The following is a 24,870-nucleotide window of genomic DNA, read 5'->3' on the forward strand; positions in this document are numbered from 1 at the left end:
CTACTTAGTCTGCTCTATTAATTAGTCTACCCTTATACTAATACTACACTATTTTAATAATATTTTTTCATGGCAGGTCGAGAAAATCCTCTCCCATTCCTGTCTCTTCCCTCAGATTTTACTATTTATGGTTCACAATAAAATTTCAGAACACTTTAGATCACATTCTCAAAAATGTTCTATTGTCATTTACTTTGGCCAGAATTCTGTTAAACATATAAACTAATTTAGCAAGAACTAATATCTTTATGATAGTCTTTTCATTCAGTTTCACAACAGTCCACTTAGTCTATTTAGGCTCCAAAGGAGTGAGATCCCTTTAGGACTTTGTGTAACTTTGACACTAGGAGTATCACATCAATTTAGGTAGTTATAAATGAATTATCAAGCAATGAATAAGTAAGGGATGTTAGTCCAAGATGTACCCCTAGCTAGCTGTGTGGATGTGGACCATTTCTTTGACCATCTCCAAATCTGTTTCCTCACCTATTAAATGAACAGAACATCCAGTCAGCCTGTTTCACAAGGTCATGGGAAGTGAGAAATGTGAACACAAAGAAAAGTCTGAATATGGTGGGGGTGGAAGGGGTTGGTGTGGCAGGCTGGTATTGTTAATACCAAAGGCAGAAAGTGTTACTTCTGGTGAATAGTGGGCCAAACTACTCAAAAAAGAAAGCAAGCTTTGAAACTGCGTACTTGCCTTTTCCCAAGATAAAGAATCTCACAGTCATGTTGACAAATATCCAGGAGAATCCTAAGAACTGCACTAGATTATACATGAACAGGTATCCTTTCTTCAAGCTTGTAAGAGCTGAAAAGCAAAGAAAGGCAGAAAGATGTTAAAAGCAGTAGTCACAGCAGGAGACAAGTGGTTTACCTGGATGACTCCATCCCTCTTTCCTACGTGGGTGCCCCAAGCTCCTCAACAAATACCTGGCCCAGATCTGCACCAACCAGCTCTTGGTCCCATAGAAAACAGATAAGGAAAATTATAAGGCACATTGTAGTCCAAGGTTTATCTTCAGTGGTCTTTTCCCTCACAGTCTTGAAGGGTAAGTATACAGACTTAACAAATCCAAATAGGAAAAGGAAAAACTACATCTGGCAAAGAATAACTGACTAGCTAAGGAGGCATTACAAGGAAAGGAAACAAAGCTATATTCAGTCCTTGCTCCTGTCATCTTAATATAACCTACAGTTTCTTCTTTTCTAGAATTTTTTTAGGGCACATAGGTCAAACTACCTCAAAGAAATACAAACTGAATTTTTAAAAATCTAATATTTGATCATGTATCCATCCAACCAAACATTAAGTGAACACCTACAACATGCAAAACACTGTAAGTGGCATCACTGAGCTTCAAAGACGGTTAAGACATGATGCTCCTAACCCGAACCCTAACCCTAACCCTCAGAGAGTTTACAATCTAAAATCCATATGACAAGATTGAGAGTGACAGGTAATATCCTGTGAGAATTTCAAGGTGAGAAAATGACTTTAGCTAGAGAAGCATGTATCAGGCCAAGTCTGCAGGATGAGATGGTTACCTAATCAGGGCCTCGGAAGATGGAAAAATGAGGATATAACCAAAGGCAGAAAACTGCAAGCCAAGAAGAAGGGAGAATAAAGGTCATTAACTTTGCAGCCTATGGGTTTGCAAAGACATAGCAAATAATGGAATTAAGGGAGGAGTAAGGAGCTTAGACAGAGTCACTGGTTGAGTCAAAGGAGTAGGGCAAAGGAAAGAATAATTAAGAAGAGCTTTGGAGTTCAGGTTTTGCTGCTACACATTTATTCCTACCTACATATTTTTATAGCCACCTATCAGTGTTTCTATAGAGATATCCAGCATAGACACTTGGTTGATGCTCAAATAATCACACTTAGTATGTCCAATCAAAAACAGCCTTATCCCAAGGGGTCAAAAAGTCATACTTGCAGCAACATTTAACAAATTAAAATGTTTTTTCTTCAAAACTACAAAAATGTATTACATTTCCCCATTTAAAGAACTTTATCAGGAGACTTTATGAATTTAGATAAAACTGTTAAAGCTTTTTCTAAGATCATAAAATAATCCATACATAAGAATTTTTACACATTTCAGAAGTTTATCCCCCTAAAACACCAAAAAATTAAATTTCAAGGTGGCCTTTTTATGTCGTTATTCTTCATCTCCACCAATCCTCTCCCCTCTTCTGCTTTTCTAAAGCAGAAAATTCCTCTAAATTAGTGGTTATTCAAATTTTTTTTAAAGCAACAAATTGTCTTTTCCATAAGAAGTGTTATCCAGGACGCTAATACATAAAGCACAAAAGCCAAGCTGCTCTAATTGAAGTGGACACGCCTGCTTGGCTTACCTCTCCATAGCATCTCTGGGAAACCCGAGGGTACCATGGAACATAGCTTGAAAACAACTGCTCTAAAATTTCCCCTTAAGTCGTCTCCGACTCTTTGCGACCCCATGGAGCATACAGTCCATGGGATCCTCCAGGCCAGAATACTGGAGTGGGTAGCCTTTCCCTTCTCCAAGGGATCTTCCCAACCCAAGGGTCGAACCCAGGTCTCCCACATTGCAGGCGGATTCTTTACCAACTGAGCTATGAGGGAAGCTCTTTCCCGACTTATGGCATGCCAAATAAGTGCCACTAAAACTTGAAAAGTTTTTGATTTTGGACAATGAGGGACGCTTATTTATTCTGCTTTTCGGCATTAATTTTGTATAGACCTGCATGGTCCTCCAACTAAAACGGATAAGCTCTTCGAGCACAGGTGCTCTGATGGATTCACTGGCTCCAAAGCTCAAAGGCCTAGGACAACGCTTTCCATAAAGAATGACTTTAAGATAGCTGCTGAATTTAATCTATGATACCCAGAAGACAACACGCTTACAGAGGTTCTTGCTTGGACTGAATTTTTAAAGGTTAATGGACAGCAGGACTATGCAGAATACTTTCCATCTTTTTTAAGGCTGACAACCACAGCCCTCATGATCTCAGTTAGGAAAACAACACCAGCTTGGAAGAACTGTAGTCATGGACCTATGCAGTAATCTCCAGGTCTCTGCAGGACTTGCTGCCACTGAGCACCCTACTAGGCCAGTCCAAGAGGCTGAGGTTCTTCCATTCTGCTACACCAACCTTGGTGTACTCAGATGATGTCAGGCCCCCCAACAGCAGGGAAACACTAAAAGTAAATAACCCTTTTGATGTGGGTTTGCACAGCTTAAGCGTTGGACATGAAGGATTTCTCATAAACTCATCCGCCCAATACGAGCCCTCCTGCCATGTCACACTCATCCATACTCCCAGCTCTGTCACAGGTTAACTGGTAACCACCATAGCAGCAGGGGCAACTTACTTTCAGGGGAGCCTTGGCTTTCGAGTCTGAGTTTATTTAAGCGTTCTTCTTCCTAGAATTTGGACAGAAGTTTTCCAAGAACACAAGTTAGACTACTGTATGGTACAGGGAACTATATTCAGTATCCTGTGATAAACCATAAGGGAAAAGAATATGGAAAAGGATGTGTATATATGTGTATACGTGAGTCACTCTGCCGTATGGCAATAATGTATTTAACATTGAATTTTAATTATACGTCAGTAAAAAAATAAACTGGAAAAAAAAAAAAAAACACAAGTTAAAACCCCCAGATGCTTGCAGAAGCCCATGAGAGAGAAATGATCTGACTCCTTCAAAGCCACCTCCTCCTCCAATTGTGTTCTCACTCCCTTGGGGAAAATGTCTGAACCCATGGTCCTAAAAAGCCTGATTCCTTACTGGGTAGCACTGGCACTACAGAATGACCATTCAGTGCTCACAGAATTAAACCAATCAGCTGGCTTCCAAACTACAAAGTGGGCAGCCTTAAGATCTTAGAGCTGGAAAAGACATCTAGAAAATTTGTCATGGTTGTAGAAACAAAACAGAAATTTAAGACAGGAAATAGACTGCTATTTCATTTTTTAAGACTTTGATAATTTTCCAGAAGCTAAAATCAAATCTCCAACATTAGTGTGACTTTATACTAGAATAATATAGATATAGATGGACATATATGGAAATACTTATAGATACATGTATATACATGGGCTAGTATACACACATATATTTCCTTGTGCTGTCAGCTGAGAGAACCTAAAAGCAATACCTCAGTAGCAGTGAGCATACTTAGCACCCAGATCCCCTAGATCCTGGTTTCCACTATCATTCTGCAATAAAAAGTACAGGCGTGGGGATATACCAGATAAACCTGGGGCAGTTTACAGTGCCAAAAATTAAGGATGCATTTTAAAAAAAAAAGGCCCATGATGATGGAGCTGTGTCAGAGGGACACAAAAGCCAACTGCAAAGAGCTTCCAGTGGCCAAAGATAGAACAATCTGAGAAACAAGATATATAACACGGTATTGGATTATAGCCCAAACAATAAAACAAATCTGTACTGATATAAATAAATGACAATATCCATACTGATATAAATAAATGACAATAAATAAAGGATAAGAGGAAAATCTCCCATGCAGAAGAATTCCAAATAAAGTATACAGATACTCCACCCTAAGAATGGGAAGCATAACTCCTGGCTCCTTAAGTGTGGACTGTGCATAGTGACTTCCTTCCAAAGAAAACAGTAAAGGAAGGAGAGGAGTAACATTACAGTAGAGAAACCATACAGTGGAGAAACCTACCAAAACTACCCACATCCAGGGGATCAAGATTAACATCGACAGCTGTAGGTCACCTTGAGAGTATACAACCTTGATACGACATGATGAGAAAGGCACTTTACCTCTGGGGGCTTCCTACCCAAAAACCCATCACCCTAAGCTAATCATGAGAAAAACATCAAACAAAACCCAGCTGAGGAACAGTCTCCAAAATACATGACCAACACTTCTATAAAACCACGTCTCCAGGTCATTCAGGGAATTTAGATTTTTGTCCTTATTCTATCAGATCCTGATAGATATCTGAGGTGGCCCATATAACCTGGATTCCTCATGACTTCTGTCTAGATCCCAGATCCTTACTGACCTTGGCTCTGAGCTCCATTTCAGCATCAGACTCGTCCAGCCAACGATCAAAGTCAGGGGCCAAGAACAGTGGGCGCTTTTCCTGCTTGGTGAGTCTCTCCCACCACTGACTCACCTTCTTCTGTACAGTGATGTTTACCTGTCTCTGGGTCAGTTTGTAAACCGGCTAGGAGAGAAAGCAAGAATGTGAGAACGCCCTTTCCCATCCCCCCTCCTTCCCTTGAAACCGCACAAGCTGCTGTGGCTGTAGAGAGAAGCTGCATGGTGCTTACTGCCGTTCCTTCTAAAAGCTGCTCCTAAAAGCCCTGAGGCAAAGAGAACATCTAGACCAAGGGCTGGTATGAGGAAGAACTGCTAAGAACGGCAGTGTCTTGCTCTGGTTCCCTCCCCACCACCCTGCCCGGCTGAGGACACAGGAGGAAAGCCGGATAAGAAAGGCAGACAGCCGTGGTTATCTCAGTAGAAATTAGCATAAACACCCTACTCGAGCTACATCATGCCAGGCACCACATCCAACCACCTTCTCAAGTGCACCAACTGCCTTCCAAGTCTTCTTCCCATGAAGATGATTCAATTCAAATGGTCAGTGGTTTCCAGCACTTAGAAAGGCCTGCATCAAGGCCAGAACTGTAGTGTATCAGTTGCAGCTTTTTTACAAGCAGTCTTTCACTACAGAGCCTTCTCAACTAAGCTCAATTCTCAGGGGCTGTTCCAATTCCTTATTTCTCTGTATGGCCTCTCTCTTTGCCTCCAAAGCAAGTCCCAGACTGCTGACTATTAAGAAACCCTTAAACCACTGCTGACTATTAAGAAACTCACAGCTGGAAAGAAACTTAGAGATCCCCTTAACCCAATCCGTCATGTAACATATGAGAAAACTGAAATGCAAAGAAGTGAGGAGACTTCTTCACACCACTAATAATGACACAGCCCAGATTCAACTCAGGTTCTCCAATTTTCCTCTTACTCTGTGGCCAACACCTGGGCTCTGTTCCAAACAAAAGTATATTCTGCTTAGGTTTATCTTCTTCCCTGTAAGGCTTGCCCCCCATTTCACAAAACTATTAAGTATTTATTTCTTAAATTAGAAAGGGAAGTAAGGAAAGAAAGAACGTACCTCTGGCTTCACAAGGTCTAAGAACTCCACGTGAAATTCATAAACATTGTCTCCTTTGGCACCATGCCCCTGAGCTATAAAGAAACGTAGGTTGCTGTGAACTTGAGCAGAGCAATGCCATTCAAATGTGAGCTTCGTACACTTCTTTCAGAAGTATGCAAATATTAACAGGTCCTGCCAAGTGAGTGGGGGTTTGTGAGCAGAGGTACTCAACAGCTAGATGAAAGCTAAATCCTGGACAAAAGTGTATCTCCTTATGACTTTCTGGTGATCAATTCCAGAATATTTACTTAATCTTCTAATGAGGACTCAATGACGGCCAGTATAAATAACAGACAAGAAAAAAGAATACAGAAAGCAAAACCAAACATAACACATAGATATAAATTTAACTCTCACATTTACTTTGGCTCTGAATCCACAGCAGAGAAAAGTCAAGTAGGTGTATTCTCTTGACTGCAATTAAGCAAAGTTGCAGGGTACATGGACCCTCTCATGTACCGTCTCAAAGAAAATTCTAAATTTAACATCTTCTAACCAGAGACGGGAGATTTTTCAGGTGACACCAGTGATAATGAACCTGCCGGCCAGTGCAGGAAACATAAGACATGACTTTGATCCCTGGGTCAAGAAGATTCCCTGGAGGAGGACATGGCAACCCACTCCAGTATTCTTGCCTGGGGAATCCCATGCACAGAGGAGCCTGGGGGCTACAGTCCATGGGGTCGCAAAGAGACGGACAGGACTGAAGCAACTCGCACACACAACCAGGGATAGACAATGGACCAGCTGACTGCTCCTTTAGCACATTCCAAATGGGATAAAAAAGAGAAATAACATTTTCTCAGCTCATTCCCGAGAGGACAAAAGGAACTAGGAGGACAGTCCTCAGGTTGACCATCATGCCATTCCTGGGCCTTGACATGGCATTTCCCCCCAAAGGAAGCAGTTGCCATGCCTAAAAGCCAGTGACTATGGGATATCCCTGCCCTCTAACTCTTGGGATTATCTTTCCTCATCTGATCATGTGTGGTAAGACTTGCCTATTATGTGCTACAGGTAGCTATTCTCTAAGACCATAAATTTCTTAAGGTAGGACAGTCTAGAAAGCTCCACATGGCAACATACACATTTATCATTTTAATTTCCTTTCAAATGCTGAGCTCCCTCCAAAATCTAAGTCATTACCACCATGGCTCTACTTGGAAAAGTAGATTGAAAAGCCAGGCTGTGCTTTCATGTAAGTATATTAAGGTAGATGGAGTCTCATATAAGGCAGAAACTCTTCAGTCTCCCACAACCCTAGTCACTTACTAATGACATTCCAAGGAACCAGAATAGAGAGACAGCAGGGAGAATCCCACTCCACTGGGCACCAATGAATCCAGACCTACCCTCTCAGGCTCAGCAGGAAATTTGCTGATGAACTAAGAAGGAAGTGGAGGTGAATTCACAGAATCAAAGACTCTCAAGAGTTGGAAAGGCTTAAGATATTGTCTAAAGTACAGTGTTTACGCCAGTCAGGATGGCTGCTATCCAAAAGTCTACAAGCAATAAATGCTGGAGAGGGTGTGGAGAAAAGGGAACCCTCTTACACTGTTGGTGGGAATGCAAACTAGTACAGCCGCTATGGAGAACAGTGTGGAGATTCCTTAAAAAACTGGAAATAGAACTGCCATATGATCCAGCAATCCCACTCCTGGGCATACACACCGAGGAAACCAGATCTGAAAGAGACACGTGCACCCCAATGTTCATTCCAGCACTGTTTATAATAGCCAGGACATGGAAGCAACCTAGATGCCCATCAGCAGATGAATGGATAAGGAAGCTGTGGTACATATACACCATGGAATATTACTCAGCCATTAAAAAGAATACATTTGAATCAGTTCTAATGAGATGGATGAAACTGGAGCCCATTATACAGAGTGAAGTAAGCCAGAAAGATAAACACCAGTACAGTATACTAATGCATATATATGGAATTTAGAAGGATGGTAACGATAACGCAAAATGGAAAAAGAAACACAGATGTACAGAACAGACTTTGGGACTCTGTGGGAGAAGCTGAGGGTGGGATGTTCTGAGAGAACAGCATCAAAACATATATATTATCTAGGGTGAAACAGATCACCAGCCCAGGTGGGATGCATGAGACAAGTGCTCGGGGCTGGTGCACTGGGATGACCCAGAGGGATGGGATGGGGAGGGAGGTGGGAGGGGGGATCAGGATGGGGAACACATGTAAATCCATGGCTGATTCATGTCAATGTATGGCAAAAACCACTACAATATTGTAAAGTAATTAGCCTCCAACTAATAAAAATAAATGAAAAAAATTTAAAAAATAATAATAAAGTACAGTGTTTATTAAACTGGTCTGTCAGTATAACATCAGGGAGCCACAAAGTCTCATTAAGAAAATTTCTATTTTTTGGTTTTGCTCTAATATTTTTAAAAAGAAGCATATTAGGAGTCATCTAGATGGCTACCTTATGATCAAGTAACACTTACTATATGGGTTCAGGGGCTGTTTGCCCCTCCGTTCACAAGTGTGATGGCATCAAATATCACCTACAGTGACCATAGTTAACTCTTAACATGTTTCTCAATCTAGGGTCTGTGGCCCTAGAGGATCCTGTAGACATATGTTCAGGTGTCCTTGGATCTTCAAGTTTAAGAAACACAGATTATAACCCAATATTCTAATTTTATAGGCCCACAGAAATCAATAAGTTGTCCAAAGTAGGAGCAGAATTTTAAGCTAAAAGATAAATCTCCTGATTTCTAACCTCGGATACCATTTTGCTATAGCTACTGCCTTTCCCAGGGGAAAGTGGGATATTAAACAAATTATTGAGCTCTCTGATCACATACTTCAAAACAACATAATTTACCCCACAAATATCAGAAAGGTAAACATCGATAGTGAATAAAATAAACAGATAAAAATAAAAAGCAACCATCACAATGTCTCCTTAACTGTTAGAGGCCTGGGAACCCCTGCCCAGATACTGACCTTTGAAATGTAGCACATTTTCAGTGATGCTGATGGCAGGATTCTGTGGAAAGAGACCAAGAAAGCAAGAAGGACGTTTCAATGAAGAGAAAAATCAAATTACAACCAGTGGCTTACTTCCCTCCCTACATCCTTCCACCTTGGGGGACTCCATCTTCCTGCCCTGTGCTTCCTCCAGAGAACATATTCAGTCATTTCCTCCCATCTCAGTGGAGGGTTTCTCTGTATCTATCTGTACGCATGTGAGACTGCAGACTCCCGCAAGAAGGACCCCACACTGCTCTGCTGCGCCGAGCAATCACATACTGAATCGGTCCATCCTACCCATGGTCAGTGGAACACGGGGCCATGTGAGATGCCATGGGGGAATACACAGATCTCTAAGACTCAGTCCCTGAGCTGTGGAGGCAGGGAATCTAGTAGAACAGATGAGTCATATCCTGGAGAAGAAACAATATAGCATCAAGTAACATATGCTCAAGACCAAAGGAGTAGTAAAAACAGTTAAGTTTTTACGGGCATTTAAGAAGAGAGTGAGTACAACAGGAACAGAAGGGTTGGGGACAGCCTTACCAGGAGTGACACCCATACGGCATCATGAAAAACAAATTAATTCCTGTATGTTAAGTGAAGGGCTTCAGATTACAGGCAGTTGAATGAAAATGAAAATGTGCGGTCCCTCAGTCTTAGGCTCCACGCTCTCTTAACCTCTATCCAAACCAAGACTAGAAGAGATGGAAATTCTCCAAATTGTTCCTTTATTCCCAGAAGTTGCTATGTGCCTTTTAGCAACTTAACTCTTACCGCTCCCCGCCCAGGGGGTGAGAAACAGTTTGCATCCTAACTCCCAGATCAAAATTAACAGGCAAGAAGCAGCATGTTTCCAGTGCCATAACTAGTTCATTTACTCTTCTTTTGTAGGCTCTGCTCTCTGCGGTCCATCTTGCATCAAAGAAAAACAAACGAGACAGAGGGAAGGTAAAGGGGACGTTTATACTAACAGTGGGAGCCTAAATGCTTCATTCATAGCCAAGTGTTAGGAAAAGGGGGAGCATGAAGGCTGGGTTAGGGAGCTTTTAAGCCAAGAACCTCCCCAGTGAGAATATAGACTTGAGGCTGAGAAGCTCACCCACAGGGGCTAATAATCCAGGTGATCTCTGTGCCAGGGAGAGGGAATTAAGGAACTTCATCCAAAAAGTTATACTTTCAGGGGCATGGCTCCTCTATAAGGGAAACAGGGTTTTAGAGTGAGTATTACCATGAAAGCTTGAGTTCTGGGATATCTTAGTGGTACATTTCCTGTCTAGGTCACTTCTTTCCCTACTCTGTGTTCCCCGTATCCTAATTCACTTCGAAGGGAGAAAAGGAGTCTGTGGGGGGCTGTTTATTCTCCTCGGACATAAGATGTGTGCTGCCAAGGTTTAAGCTCTAGCCACAGCACAAGGCCTGCAGTTCATTAAGCATTCTGAGTCAGATTTTAGATGCTAACTCCTTCCCTGGTAGCTCAGTCAGTAAACAAACTCCTTCCCCAGTAAGCTCAGTCAGGTTCCTTCTGAGCTCGCTCTGGGAAAACTCAAGACACCACGGCATGAGGACACTCAAGAAGTCCCATGTATCCTCTGTGGGGGATTAACTCATGGATACCCACTTGCCAATAAGGTAAGTGACACATCCTTGAAGAGTCTATTTCAGGTCATCATACGTTGTCAACCACAAATGACGTCTGAACAACCACATGAGAGATCCCAAGCCACAACACCCAAGGAGACCAGGGTTCAATCCTTGAGTCAGGAAGAACCCCTGGAGAAAGAAATGGCAACCTACTCCAGTATTCCCGCTTGGAGAACCCCATCAACAGAGGAACCTGGTGGGCTACAGTCCATGGGGTCGCAAGAGTCGGACACAACTCAGCAACTAAACCACCATCAACTCCTACCCAGCAGTACGCTGGGCATGTCAGGTTCAGCTTCTCCAAAGGTGTGGGTAATTAAGGAAGATATTTCAATTTTAAAAAATTTTTTTGCCAGAAACAAGCTCAAAACTGGGAAGGGAGAGACATGGAAGCAATAAAAAAAATAAACGTCTATGTCTATAAATGAGATTGGCCTATAATTTCCCTTTCTTGTAACTGCATCATCAAATGAATTGGAGAATGTTCTCTCTTTCTCTTTTCTGGAAATGCAAGTATAAGTCTGCTGTGGTGGCCACCTGTAAGATGCCCCCCCATGATCTTCACCCCCTGGTATTTATACTCTTGTGTAATCACCTTCCAAATGACATCAGGAATCTGTGTAACCAATAGAACACAGTGGAAATGAACGATGTGACTTCTCATGCTAGGTCATAAAAGGCACTGCAGGTTCCTTCTGAGCTCGCTCTGGGAAAACTCAAGACACCACGGCATGAGGACACTCAAGAAGTCCCATGTATCCTCTGTGGGGGATTAACTCATGGATACCCACTTGCCAATAAGGTAAGTGACACATCCTTGAAGAGTCTATTTCAGGTCATCATACGTTGTCAACCACAAATGACGTCTGAACAACCACATGAGAGATCCCAAGCCACAACACCCAAGTGAGTCTTTACCGAAGGACTCAGAAATGGAGAGATTGACTTCTGTGTATGGCATAAGACAAGATCTTATTTTATCTTTTTGCCACTTGGATTACCAACTGTCCCAACACGATCTCCTGAATGGTTCACCCTTTCCTCCATTAAGGGTGAAGCCACCCTTAATTTGTAAAGCCACCACTGTTGTTCAATAAGTTTTCACATATGGATAAGTCTATTCTGTTCTATTGCTCTTTGTGTTTCTCATCTAAGGTTTAGTATCACAATAATAACGTTTTACACTTGAGTAGCACACTAGAATTCACAAAGCACTTTCAAATCTATTACCCAATTCAAGCCTCAAAACAATCTTGTGAATTAGGTGTTATTATTCACATTTGTTTGTATGAAGAGACTGAGGCTCAGAAAGGTTAAGTGAATAATCCACGGGCACCAGATATTAAGTGGAAGAGTAAGGAACCAACTCTTTCCACCAGACTCTCTATTAGGTATGAACAGTATCTTTCAAACAGCTCCCAAACAAAGCTAAACACATAGCCCTCATAAAACGGAAATGAACAAAAACCTCGAAAAATGAACAAATGCTTTAACAACTATGGTTGTTGGCACAAATCTGTCCTTCATGCTTATCCTATAAACCAACTTTATTCTGAAAGTAACCGTGCCTTAGCCCCAGTGGACTCTCACTGATGTCTTTGCTACTGCTCAGCTCAAACACAGAAACAGCTGCTGACGAAGTCTTTTTCTTCTCACCTCAGACGTTCTCATCAGGCACTAGCTCTACAGCTCCAAAGATGGAGGAGAAATGTGAAAACCTGATAGTTCTCTGTGTCTCGGGAAGGGAGCATGTCTGATGCCCCCAAACTGGAATTCAACACTGAAACTCACTTACACATAAGCTACAGAAAGCAGGGGGCGATAGAGAACTGTCCGACAACCCAGAACCCAGCTTAATGTGAGACAGAAGCAGGTACTCCACAAATGACTTCATTAAGCAAATAAATGAAACGCTTCATCCCAAGTCAGAATCAGTGGTTCCACAGGCCATGCATGGAGCAATTAATTGGGAAGTTTTTAAAAAGGAGTAGCCCCTGACATTCAAAAGCTGGCCTGGCATTCACAGCTAGGACACTTACTCTGCTGTTATACACAAACAGAATACCTTGATAAAATGAGATAAAGCCACTGCATAATTCTGTGCAAACACAGACAAAAACACGGCCACACTGCCACCCACAAAACATCAGTCACCCTGCCTCTCGGCCAAAATAAGTGACTGCCACTTCTCTACCAATTAGTTTTATTCTTGTTCTAGTCTCTCTTCCCTACATATGATTTATTCAGATACTCAACCATAGCATTGCTCCTGTTTTCTGACAGCATCTAATCTAAAGTGATTCCTTGCTTCCTTAGTCTATCCCTCAGTGACCAAAGCCCAAATCCTATAATCAGTTCTAACATTCTAATGAGCTAGCCCACAGTGTATGCTCTCCCTTGCTGATATGAGCAGTAAACACAACTTGTTTAACTAGAGGTGTGTTCCTGGAGGCCTCTGGTTATAGGGCGTTGACTCCTACAACAAATCAGATGATCTGAAAGTCTATGTCGTCCTCTTTCCAGAAAGCTCTCCCAGTTTCAGTCTGACAAGAATACTTCATCTTACTTTTGTAAAGTGAAAGTGAAGTCCCTCAGTCAGGTCCGACTCTTTGCAACCCCATGGACCGTAGCCTACCAGGCTCCTTCGCCCATGGGATTTTCCAGGCAAAAGTACTGGAGTGGGCTGCCATTTCCTTCTCTAGGGGATCTTCCCAACCCAGGGATCGAACCCAGATTTCCTGCATTGCAGACAGATGCTTTACAGTCTGAACCATCAGCGAAGCGATAAAACAATTAATAAAAGCCACCAGGGAATTGACAAAAGAGAGGTAACAAATTCCTTTAACACCAGGGACCTGATTTAATACTCAACCCCAAATCTATAAATAAACATACTCATGCACAGAACTTTTTGTTTGTATATAATATCCTTCCTCTTAGATAGCATACCCTTGGAAAGCTGAGTCTGTCTGACTCATCTTTGTAAATCTGTAGTATTTCACACATGGTAGAGGATTTCTTTTATGAATGATATGGACATGTTACTTTAAAATTAATGGTAGCGCCAATGGATGCCTCAGAATTAGACAAGAAATCTAAGGGGAAAAAAAAACACTAAACTGGGGACAAAATATTAATTTTTTTCCCTAAAAATAAAAAAGGATTTCTCTTTCCAAAAGAAAATCCCATTTTTTCCCTCCACCTTTACATTTCTTTAACTACAAGATATTCCAAATGCATACGTTCACATTTGAAGATATACCAAATACAATTAACACATGTGTTCATGTTTCTTAACTAAGAGGGTTAGAACTTTCAGGAAAAATTTAAGTGTGATGCTTTCATTTGCCCAACAAATTTACATTTTTTTCCCCACCAAAACCACCCTACCTCCCCTAAAAACAGCTTTTCTGTTTGTGTTTCAGAAGTATGCCATGAAATCACATCCTTATTACAACTAGAGAGGGTCTCTGAGTTTAACTGGTCTACAAAATGCTTAACTCAATATCTAAGAGACATTGCCACGACACAACGTCCATACTTTTCTTGTTGATTACTGTTAGAATTCTCTCTAGAAAGAGACTTTGATCCCCATATACAAAGATTCTGCTTTTTTCCTTTTTTATTAAAACACCCTGAAGCAGAGTAGAGGAACACTGCATAGAACATTTATTCATCCTCTGAGGTAGAAGTATAATTCAGCCTGGTTTAACGTATTAAACGACACAGCATGCAGTGTCTCAGCCTAAAGCATTCTGGCCAGTACTATCTTTCAATAGGAAAACAGGTTTATATTCCAGAAGCAAAGATTGAATTCAACAAACTCAAGTCTACAATCAAAGATCACCTATACCTTGCAAGACAATATGCCAGATGGACTGACAGAACTGAATATAAACGCCTGACTCAGAGGCACAGAGTTAAGCCGGAGTGAAGGAGGTTATAAAGTGCCATAGATGTCAAGGAGAGCAGGGAGTAAGAACGACTGTAGAAGGAACATTCCAGACTAAAACTTCAGCTCCTCAACGATGGGAACCCTGGATGGTTTTGACAGAGACAGAGGGGTGCACAGGTCCTGAGATGGCCACCATTTAGGAAGCCTCAGCTTGTTCACATGGAAGTCAATGAGATCAAGCATAAATGCTCAATGTGAGTTAAGATAATTTTCAAGTTCTGTATGCAACTCAGCAAATGTGAGCCCACAGTTTTCAGAAGCGGGGGGAAGCACTCCTTCGGGGTCTTCTGGACTTTAAAATGAACAAGAATGATTTCCATCACTGAATGGCTGGGAGGCGGGTGTGCCCCCCTCCCCGCGCCCGAGGCAGCGGCGGGCCTCTAGAGGGTCCGAGGGGACCGCTGGACCTCTAAGACCAGCGCTGGTCATCCAGCCGCGGCCAGGCAAGCCGCTGTCACACTGCATCTCCGACCCAACGAGCTCATCCCCCGCCTCGAGGGGCCTCGGCAAACCCGAATCCAGACAGCCAGGCCTGCAGGGCCAGGCTCGGGTTCCACCAGGCCGCAAACTGCGAACAAAGAGGCTGCCGGGGCAGCCTCTGTTGCGCGGGGCTCACGCAGCACCCAAGGAACCTGAGCCTTCAGGGGGTCGCGACCGGGGTCTGCCTTGATGAGGGCCGGCCCGTGCTCTGGCCTGGCCGCCCAGGGCGCACCGCGTCCCGGATCCCGTTGACGCGCTGCTGGCTCTCCGGACAAAGAGGGGTCCCAGCGGGTCCCCAGAGCCGAGACCCGGCGCACGTCCCGCCGCCCGGCCTTTACCTGCACATCACTCAGCTCCACGCGCAGATACAGCTCGCGGTGCCGCTGAGCCCAATAGACGTGAGGCGTCAGCACCTGATTCTCCATGACCACACTGCCTCGCCGCGCCTCGCTGCGCCTCGCTGTCTCAGGTAGTGCGCGGCTGGAGCTGGTCCGACGAAGGCCGCAAAGCCCGGCGCTCCGAAGTGCCGGCAGTCCGCAGCCTCCAGACGACCCACGCTCGCGGGCCGCGCCTGCGCAGTGGTGAGCGAGGGGCCGCGGCGCCGCTCCCGGCCTCGCGGCGGGGGCGGGGGCGGGGGCGGGGGCGGGGGCGGGGGCGGGAGCGGGGCCGGGGCCGGGGCCGGGGCCGGGGCCGGGCCGCAGGAGCGTGTGGCCCCACCGCTCGCTGCGAACGCCTCGGGAGTGGGCTGGTGCGTTGTCGTTCCCTCTTACCTGCAGGAGGACGGTTAAAAAAGAAGCGTGAAAACTGAAAAACACTGGAGACTCATGAACCGATCAGCATAGAGAAAGGACTTGGGATTGGTGTATCTGAAAGGTTCCTCCCATTTGTCACTCATTAATTCAACATTTGTTGACCGTCTGCTCTGTGCCTGGGCTGCAAAGATAAAACTCCGAAGCTTCAGGAGTAAGTCACAGAACCTGATGTCTTGAAACTCTCAGTCTATTAAAAGCCGCAAGTAATTATAGACATAATAAGTATGATGATGGTTATAAGGGAAACGGTGGGAAAGCGAGGAAGAGGACGGAAGAGTGTTCTAAGAGAGGAGGGTAGGCGTAAAGGCCAAAGATTTCCAACGCTATCCCATAGAACTTTGTACGATGATGGAAATATTCCATTCTGCGCTGTCCATAACGGTAGCCACTGCCACATGGGCTTTTGACTACTCGAAATGTGGCTAAAGAGACTGAGAAACTGAATTTTTAATTTCCTTTACTTCTAATTGATTTAAATAGTCGCAAATTAATGGCTATTCTATGGGACAGCGAATGAGACTTGTATCTCTTTAAATAGGAAACCCAAATAGAGAGGGCACCAATTTCTATCTAATTTAAACTATCGCGTCTGTATCCACTTTCAGCCCCAAGTCAACTTGCAGCAAAGAATTCGAAAGCAAGCAACATGACAACGAAAAGCAGAAATCTGGGACAAAATTGAACTTTATAATTCAATCTGGTAGTACCCACTTATTTAGCAAAGTCCTGAGCACAGGGACCTAGAGATGAAATGATGCCAGTTCTCAGAAAACATTTAGCTCAGGGAATAGGTCATATAAAATTTAGAGGGTTTCAATATGAGAAATATGCTGAGCTCACAAAGAGGCAGGGAGGTAGGAGCTGAGGGTTGTAGAAACCAGTAGCAGACATTTGAGAGCAAATCCGTGAGAGCTGGGCTGTGACATGTGAGGAGGAATTTGATAGAGGAAGAAGCAGAGCTAAGGCAGTAGACCCACAGGGCGGGACTCCAAAGTTGAGATATGGAGGGTTCTGCATATTGGGGTGGGGGCTTCCCAGGTGAATCAGTGGTATAGGGTTTGCCTGCCAGTTCAGGAGATGCAGGAGACGTGGGTTGCATCCCTGGGTGGAGAAGATCCCCTGGAGAGAGAAATGACAACAGACCCCAGTATTCTTGCCTGGAAAATCCTGTGGACAGAGCCTGGTTGGCTGCAGTCCGTGGGATTGCAGAGTCAACGGTGACTGAGGGACTGAGCACCCATGCGCACAGCCTGGGGGTTACGGGCGTGGAGGAGAGAGGTCGTCCTGGGTCTGGAAAGACAGATAGGGACTGGATGAGGGAAGTCTGTTTTAATAGCTCCTTGTACTTTATCCCACAGACACAGAGGAGTCAAGGAAGCTTGTTACAGGAGATAAGCAAAATCACATATGCACTGGGCAAAAAAAAAAAATGGTCAGTGAGGAGGAATTAGTAGTAGGCAAACCAGTTGGAGGTGATACAATCTTCCTGTTATGACATATGAAAACAGCAACCTTGATAGCCTTGAATTTTAAAAATAAAATATTTTTTTACTTATAAAAGTACTTTTATTACATTGCTTTTACTACAGTGCAGACACAATTTAGGGCACATTTTAGAAACTGAGGTATAGGAACCAGGCAAATTTTAAATATTCGACTTCAGCTGAATTTTTGCATGTTTATACCTGTATAATTAATTACTATCCAGATCAAGGTCTGGAACATTTCTAGCATACTACATGTTCTTTTATGTCAATATACATTTGCCTACCCTTCCCTACACCCCAATAATTACTATCATGACTTTGATTACCATAGAGTAGTTTTGAATCTCGTGTAAATGGGATCAACATATGTACACTTTGTGTCTGGTTTCTTTCATTCAACGTAATGTATTTGAGATTTATCTGTGTTGTATGAATCATACAACACAAGTATGAATCAGTTCATACTTTTTTGGTTTTTGTATAGCGTTTCATTGTATAAACTTATCACAAATTGTCCATTCTCCTGATGATGGACATTGCATTGTTTTCCATTTTTAGCCATGAATATTTATGTACTTGCCTTTTGGTGGATATACTACCCAATTCTCTTGGGTAAATACCTGGAAATGGAATTGCTAGGTCGCAGACTATGTATGTTGAGCGTTTGTAGATACTATTAGGCAGTTTTACAAAGAGTTTTGATCAATTTACACTCACACAATCAACGTTTGAAAGTTCTAGTTGCTCTCAGTCAGTCAGTTCAGTCACTCGGTCGTGTCCAACTCTTTGTGACTCCATGGACCTCATCACGCCAGGCTTCCCTGTCCATCACCAGCTCCCGGAGCTTGCTCAAACTCATGTCCATCGAGTTGGTGATGCCATCCAACCTCCGTCCCCTTCTCCTTCTGCCGTCAATCTTTCCCTGCATCAGGGTCTTTTCCAATGAGTTACTTCTTCACATCAGGTGGCCAAAATATTGGAGCTTCATCTTCAGCATCAGTCCTTCCAATGAATATTCAGGACTGATTTCTTTTAGGATTGAGTGGTGTGATCGTCTTGCAGTCCAAGGGACTCTCAAGAGTCTTCTCCAACACCCAAGTTCAAAAGCATCGATTTTTGGGCACTCAGTTTTCTTTATGGTCCAACTCTCACATCCATACATGACTACTGGAAAAACCATAGTTTTGACTAGGTGGGCCTTTGTCAGCAAAGTAATGTCTCTGCTTTTTAATATGCTGTCTGGGTTGGTCAGAGCTTTTCTTCCAAGGAGCAAGTGTCTTTTAATTTCATGTCTGCAGTGATTTTGGAGCCCAATAAAATAAAGTCTCTCACTGTTTCCATTGTTTTCCCATCTATTTGCCATGAAGTGATGCGACTGGATGCCATGATCTTAATTTTTTTGAATGTTGAGTTTTAAGCCAACTTTTTCACCCTCCTCTTTCACTTTCATCAAGAGGCTCTTTATTTCTTCTTCACTTTCTGCCATAAGGGTGGTGTCATCTGTGTATCAGAGGTTATTGATATTTCTCCTGGCAATCTTGATTTCAGCTTGTGCTTCATCCAGCACAGCATTTCTCATGATGTACTCTGCATATAAGTAAAATAGGCAGGGTGACAATATATAGCCTTGACATACTTCTTTCCCAATTTAGAACCAGTCTGTTGTTCCATGTCCAGTTAGAACTGGACTGTATGCTTCTTGACCTGCATACAGATTTCTCAGGAGGCAGGTAAGGTGGTCTGGTATTCCCATCTCTTTCAGAATTTTCCAGTTTGTTGTGATCCACAGAGTCAAAGGCTTTGGCACAGTCAATAAAGCAGATATTTTTCTGGAACTCTATTGCTTTTTCTAGTTGCTCTATTTCCTTGGTATTTTCAGTCTTTTAAATTTTAGTCATCCTGATAGTGATAGTGAAAGTCACTCAGTCATGTCCAACTCTTTTCGAACCCATGGACTATACAGTCCATGGAATTCTCCAGGTCAGAATACTGGAGTAAGTAGCTGTTCCCTTCTTCAGCAGATCTTCCCGACCTAGGAATCGAACCAAAGGCAGGGGGGTTCTTTACCAGCTGAGCTACCAGGAAAGCCCTGGTCATCCTGGAGGCTGTATAATAAAAATAATTTTAGTCCAGCATATCTGAACCCTGAGGTTTATCAACTGACCTCTATCCAAGGTGAATTGAATTCAAGGCTCTTGGTAAGCAAGGAGACTGAATGTTGACATTTTGCCTCAGATGCTCTATAAGAAAAGTCCAGTGGAAGGGGATTTATCCAGACTGGTTCCCCCACCAGTAAGCCACTGGATGACTTCTCTGGGCCTGAACTTCCATATCCATCAAATGAGAGCATTAGAGTCAGTGCCCTCCAATGGTCTTCTCAGCGAGTCCTAGAGTTTCCTGTGAGGACCGCTGTTGTGGGCCCCTCTCTCCATGGGAAATACAGTAAAAAAAACAAAAAAAGTAGAAATGGGGAAGGGAAAGAGTAGCAGCCGGTGTAAAAGATAGCAGAGGGGGTAAAAAGGCAGAGCAGGAGTAGCCCTGCCAAGCTGAATTAGGAAGGCCGAGGGTTTTATGATAATGCCAGGCAAATGAAAATGCAAATGAAGCACGGTCTGTGTTCTACTTTCCAGGCGAGCCTCCCCAGCCGTCTTTGGCCCAGGGTCACCCCTCCCTCCTCTGGCCACCAGAAGCATTTGCTGAGGGCTTTCTGCGGCTGAAGCACATGGTGGTAGTGGTGTCGTTGCTCAGTCGTGCCCGACTCTCGTGACTCCATGGACTGCAGCCTGCCAGGCGCCTCTGTCCATGGGATTCTCAAGGCAGAATACTGGAGTGGCTTGCCTTTTCCTTCTCCTGGGGCTGGAGCATATGCTCAGTACATAAATCTCTACTCCTGCCTTTGGCAAGTCATCATACACATTCTCCTTGTCCAGCGTTTTACAGAAGATTTTGATATCTATAAGATACTTTGGAAAATGAACTATTGAATTTGGCTGTGATGTGCCTCACCCAGGATCACCCAACCAGATATCCTTAACCGAAATCAGGTTACTCTATGTAGATGGCACAAAGGTGAGAGGGGAGAGACTGAGTGATCAGCCCAGGCATCTCCTGCGCAATCTGTGCACCCAGTTCATATCCCTGTAACCTCTTAACTATGCCAAGAGGGTGGTGAGCATTGCAGCCAATCATTGCTGTAAAAACCTTCCCCTCAACCTGTCAATCCCCAGTTCAGATGACTGGGCAGAGATGCACCTTTCCTTGAGTGTGGGGAGTGGCCTTTGCACCCTGTCAATTTGACCTACCTGATAAGTCTTGGCTTTCTGGGCTGCTCATATAGTTGCCAGGAAGACAGTTGGTGTGCTACCATTTATGGAAAAATAATGGGGTGGAGAGAGGAATACTGCATTTACATGTAAGCATTTGTTTATGGGCAAACTTAGGCAAACTCCAAGAGATGGTGAGGGACAGGGAGACCTGGCATGCTGCAGTCCATGGGGGTTCGAAAGAGACCGAGACAACTTGTGACTGAACAACAATAAACGTATGTATTGGGTTGGTCAAAAAGTTCATTCGGGCTTTTCTGTAAGCTGTTACAGAAGAATTTTTGGCCAAGTCAATATCATAAAATGGGCTTCCCAGGTGACCCAGTGGTAAAGAATCCGCCTGCGATGCAAGAGACACAAGATCAATCCCTGGGTCAGGAAGATCCCCTGGAGAAGAAAATGGCAACCCGCCCCAGTATCCTTGCCAGGGAAATCTCGTGGATAGGGGAACCTGGTGGGCTACAGTCCATGGGGTCGCAAAAAAGAGTCTAATACACACACACATTAAAATATTACATAGAAAGTATATGCAAGAATCTAATAACCTCAGTTTCTTGTGGGGAGGGAAACAGTGACTGAGAGACCAGCAGAGGAGAATATTTTTACTATATACCCTTTTATTCAAAAAATTAAACATGAAAATAAAATTAACTGAAACGGCTCCTTTTTGTTATGGCAGCTTGGTTTGCACTATGCCTCCAAAAGGTACAAAATATAGAGGAAGTGGAAAAACAATCTCTAACCCATCGGATACGATGTAGTCAACTGCTATTACATGCTTGTGATCTGTTTCCTCAACTAGGTCAGGGGTCCCCAGTCTTTTTGGTACCAGGGACGGATTTCATGGAAGACAGTTTTTCTACAGACAGGGCAGATGGTTGGGGGATGATTCAATCGCATTACATTTATTGTGCACTTTATTTCTAATCTAATGCTGCTGATCTGACAGGAGGTACCAGTCCATGGTCCAGAGGCTGGGGACCTCTGAACTAGGTTGCAAACCTCCCTGCAACACAGATTGTCTCCTTTTGGTATCCTGTAGCATCTAGTACAATGTTTTAGAAAGTAAATGCTTAAAATGTGCATGTTGATGATAATGCCCGGTGCTAGAAAAGTTTTAGTGAAATTGGCACACTCATGCTGAGTGTAGCTAAGGGCAATGTGAATTCATGGCATCATTTTGAAAGGCAGTTTTGCAAGAGGTAGCAAGAAAAATGGAGATGTTTACGCTGGTTGGCTTTTTAATTACCCTTTGGAGATTTTATTCTAAGACAATAATTTCAAGGAAGAAACATATATATATGAAGATGTTTTCAGTGTTACACAGAAAAACATTGGGACTTAAGAATGACCAAATGAATTGTGGTATGACAATTCAGTAGAAAAACTATACAGCCGTAAAATAATAAGAAACTAGCAGTATTGAAAACGTTTATGATAAAAGATAAAAAAATTTTGATTACAACTTTATATAGTGGTAAGATACTAGGGAGTAACTTGTGTTTCTGTTTTCTTCCTTTTTAACCTTTGATCCTTCCCAATAGAGGGAGCTAGCATGAAGCAACCATTGCTTTCTGGGAGTTGTAACTTTGGGGTTAGAAAACAAAGACATCAGATTCTTCTCTTTTAACCTCAGTTGAACATTCAAGACAGAAAATATTTGGAGTAATATGCAGACTAAATAAAAATTTTCAGGGCACTCTTTCTGCCACCTCCTGATGTCTATGTCAGAAGCTTTCTCTATCTCCTTTTATACTTTAATAAAACTTTATTAAAAAATGTCCAAGTATAAGAGGGAGAAGAATGTTTACAGATGAGAGAAATAAAAAGAGAGGCCTGATATCAATCTGTTAGTAAGGAGAGGATCCAGGATGGGAACCCAGGACTGCCTGACTCCAGAAATCCGGGCTCTGACCCATGAGTACCTGAGCAAAAGTACCACTGCCTGAAGATCATGGACTGGTAGATGCAGAAGGACTGGGAGACAGGTTGGTCTCTGAGAGGCCCAGTGTGAAAAGAGGTCAGGTTTTCTAGAACATGAGGTCAGAACTACAGGTGTTCTCAGTCATGTCCAACTCTTTGTGATCTCCTGGACTGCAGCCTCCCAGGTTTCTCTGTCCATGGAATTTTCCAGGCAAGAATACTGGAGTGGGTGGCTATTTTAGGGGTTCTTCCTGACCCAGGGAAGAACCTACCTCAGGGGAAATAGTTTATTACCTACTTCAGGGTTCTTCCAGGAATCGAACCCTTGTCTCCTGCATTGCTGGCAGATTATTCCCACTGAGCCACCTGGGAAGCCCAGACTTATGTATGAGGAATTGATTACCTCAAATAGACATGGATTTCAAGATGCAGTCCAGAGACTTCCCTAGTGGCCCAGGGGTTAAGAATCTACTTTCCAATGCAGGGGACACAAGTTCTATCCCTGTTCTGGGAATAAGATTCTATAAAAGAGGCAAGAGGGGCTACTGAACCCCTGTGCTTCTGAACCACAACTAGAAAGAAGGCCACAGGCCACAAGGGGGAAAAAAAAAAAAGACCCTACCGGCTGCCACTAATACCTAACCAACTGATATCTGATGTAGCCAAATTTAAATTAAAAAAAAATTTTTTTTAAGTCACAGCCAGGGTTCCCTGGGAAGGGTTCTCACTTGGCCTTACCACTCTAGCTTTCACTCACACTTACCTGCCTGCTGTCCATTATGTCAGAATATGATTGTTTTATGATGCTTTTTGATTTGTTTTGATCAGCAAGGGTGGATTTGTATCAGCCCCACCATGTTGTTTATTCAGACCCTGTGTGCTAGATAACTTGCCTTTTCCTGAGGCGTTTCTAGAGTGTGGCCTACTATGATATAGTTAAGTAAGCTTTGTCAAGCACACACACACAGGTTTGGCAAGGCCCAGACCTGACTGATTCAGCCAGTAAATATACAAGGAGCCAGTTTAGGGACTTCCCTGGCAGTCCAGTGGTTAAGAGTCCACCCTTCCAAGGCAGGGGTATGTGGGTTCAATTCCTGGCCGGGAAACTAAGATCCCTCATGCCATGCGGCATGGTCAAAAAAAAAAAAAGCAAGGAGCCAGTTTAGCCTCAGACGGTTTATTACTTCATATACCACAAAGGGAAGAATGCATCAAGGTGCCAGCTGCCAGGGATCCTTATCCCACATATGAAAAAGGACACTCCTGAAACAAAAGGGGCCAGGTGACTGCAGTGTAAGTTCTGGGATAGCTGCCTGCTGAGGAGCCAGTTCTAGGCTGCAGCTAAGAGGTTTTTATATTCTCAGCTCTATTCTGGGGGGCTGGGGGGGATGGGGCAGAAAGTCTACAGGGTGGACAAGGTCTTCAGAGGCTTCTGGTCCTCTCCAGTTTCAGAAAAGTCACAAAGCATCCTGCTACAACTCAGGTAAGTATCGGTTTGACCCTTTTACCTGGGAGGGAGGCCTTTGTGGTTACATACAAGGTGGCCAGGGTTCACGAAGGAGATGTTCGCCCACAATTTTCTCAGGGTTAGCGGCTTTTTAAGCCTGCCATGTGTATGTATGCTTAGTCACTCAGTCATGTCCAACTCTTTGCAACCCTTTGGACTGTATCCCACCAGGCTTCTCTGTCCATGGAATTTTCCAGGCAAGAATACTGGAATGGGTTGCTATTTCTTGCTCCAAGGGTCTTCCTGACCCAGGGACTGAACCCTTGACTCCTGTGTCTCCTGCATTGCAGGCAGATTCTTTACCCACTGAGCCACGAGGAGAGCCTTGACCCTGCCACAGAAAGAGAAAATAAGACTGAAAACAAGAAATCTGAATTCAAATCGAGTTCAGCCCATCATTAGCCATATGACTTCAGAAAATCTTTTACCTCTCTGGAGTGCGTTTGTTTGTTTTGAGGGGGTTGGTGTTTTTCTTTTCTCTGAGCTTTACTGTTAATTTCTTTTCTTTTTTTTTTACTTTATATTGATATAGTTGAT

General features: G+C 43.4%; 1 protein-coding gene across 1 annotated transcript in view; it reads right to left on the reverse strand.

The window, feature by feature from the left end:
• The window catches only part of HACD3 (3-hydroxyacyl-CoA dehydratase 3), a 38,018-nt gene extending 14,414 nt beyond the window's left edge, over positions 1 to 23,604 (reverse strand). The window contains exons 1-8 of the mRNA XM_061158326.1: positions 23,590 to 23,604; positions 15,999 to 16,051; positions 15,620 to 15,893; positions 9,176 to 9,218; positions 6,154 to 6,227; positions 5,038 to 5,202; positions 3,362 to 3,413; positions 701 to 811 (exon numbers count right to left, since the gene is read on the reverse strand). Coding sequence (XP_061014309.1) covers positions 701 to 811; positions 3,362 to 3,413; positions 5,038 to 5,202; positions 6,154 to 6,227; positions 9,176 to 9,218; positions 15,620 to 15,893; positions 15,999 to 16,051; positions 23,590 to 23,604 — 787 coding nt within the window. The remainder of the gene's footprint in view (positions 1 to 700; positions 812 to 3,361; positions 3,414 to 5,037; positions 5,203 to 6,153; positions 6,228 to 9,175; positions 9,219 to 15,619; positions 15,894 to 15,998; positions 16,052 to 23,589) is intronic.
• Between the last annotated feature and the right edge of the window lie 1,266 nt (positions 23,605 to 24,870).

Source organism: Dama dama, chromosome 12, assembly GCF_033118175.1.
Source record: "Dama dama isolate Ldn47 chromosome 12, ASM3311817v1, whole genome shotgun sequence".
NCBI lineage: Eukaryota > Metazoa > Chordata > Mammalia > Artiodactyla > Cervidae > Dama > Dama dama.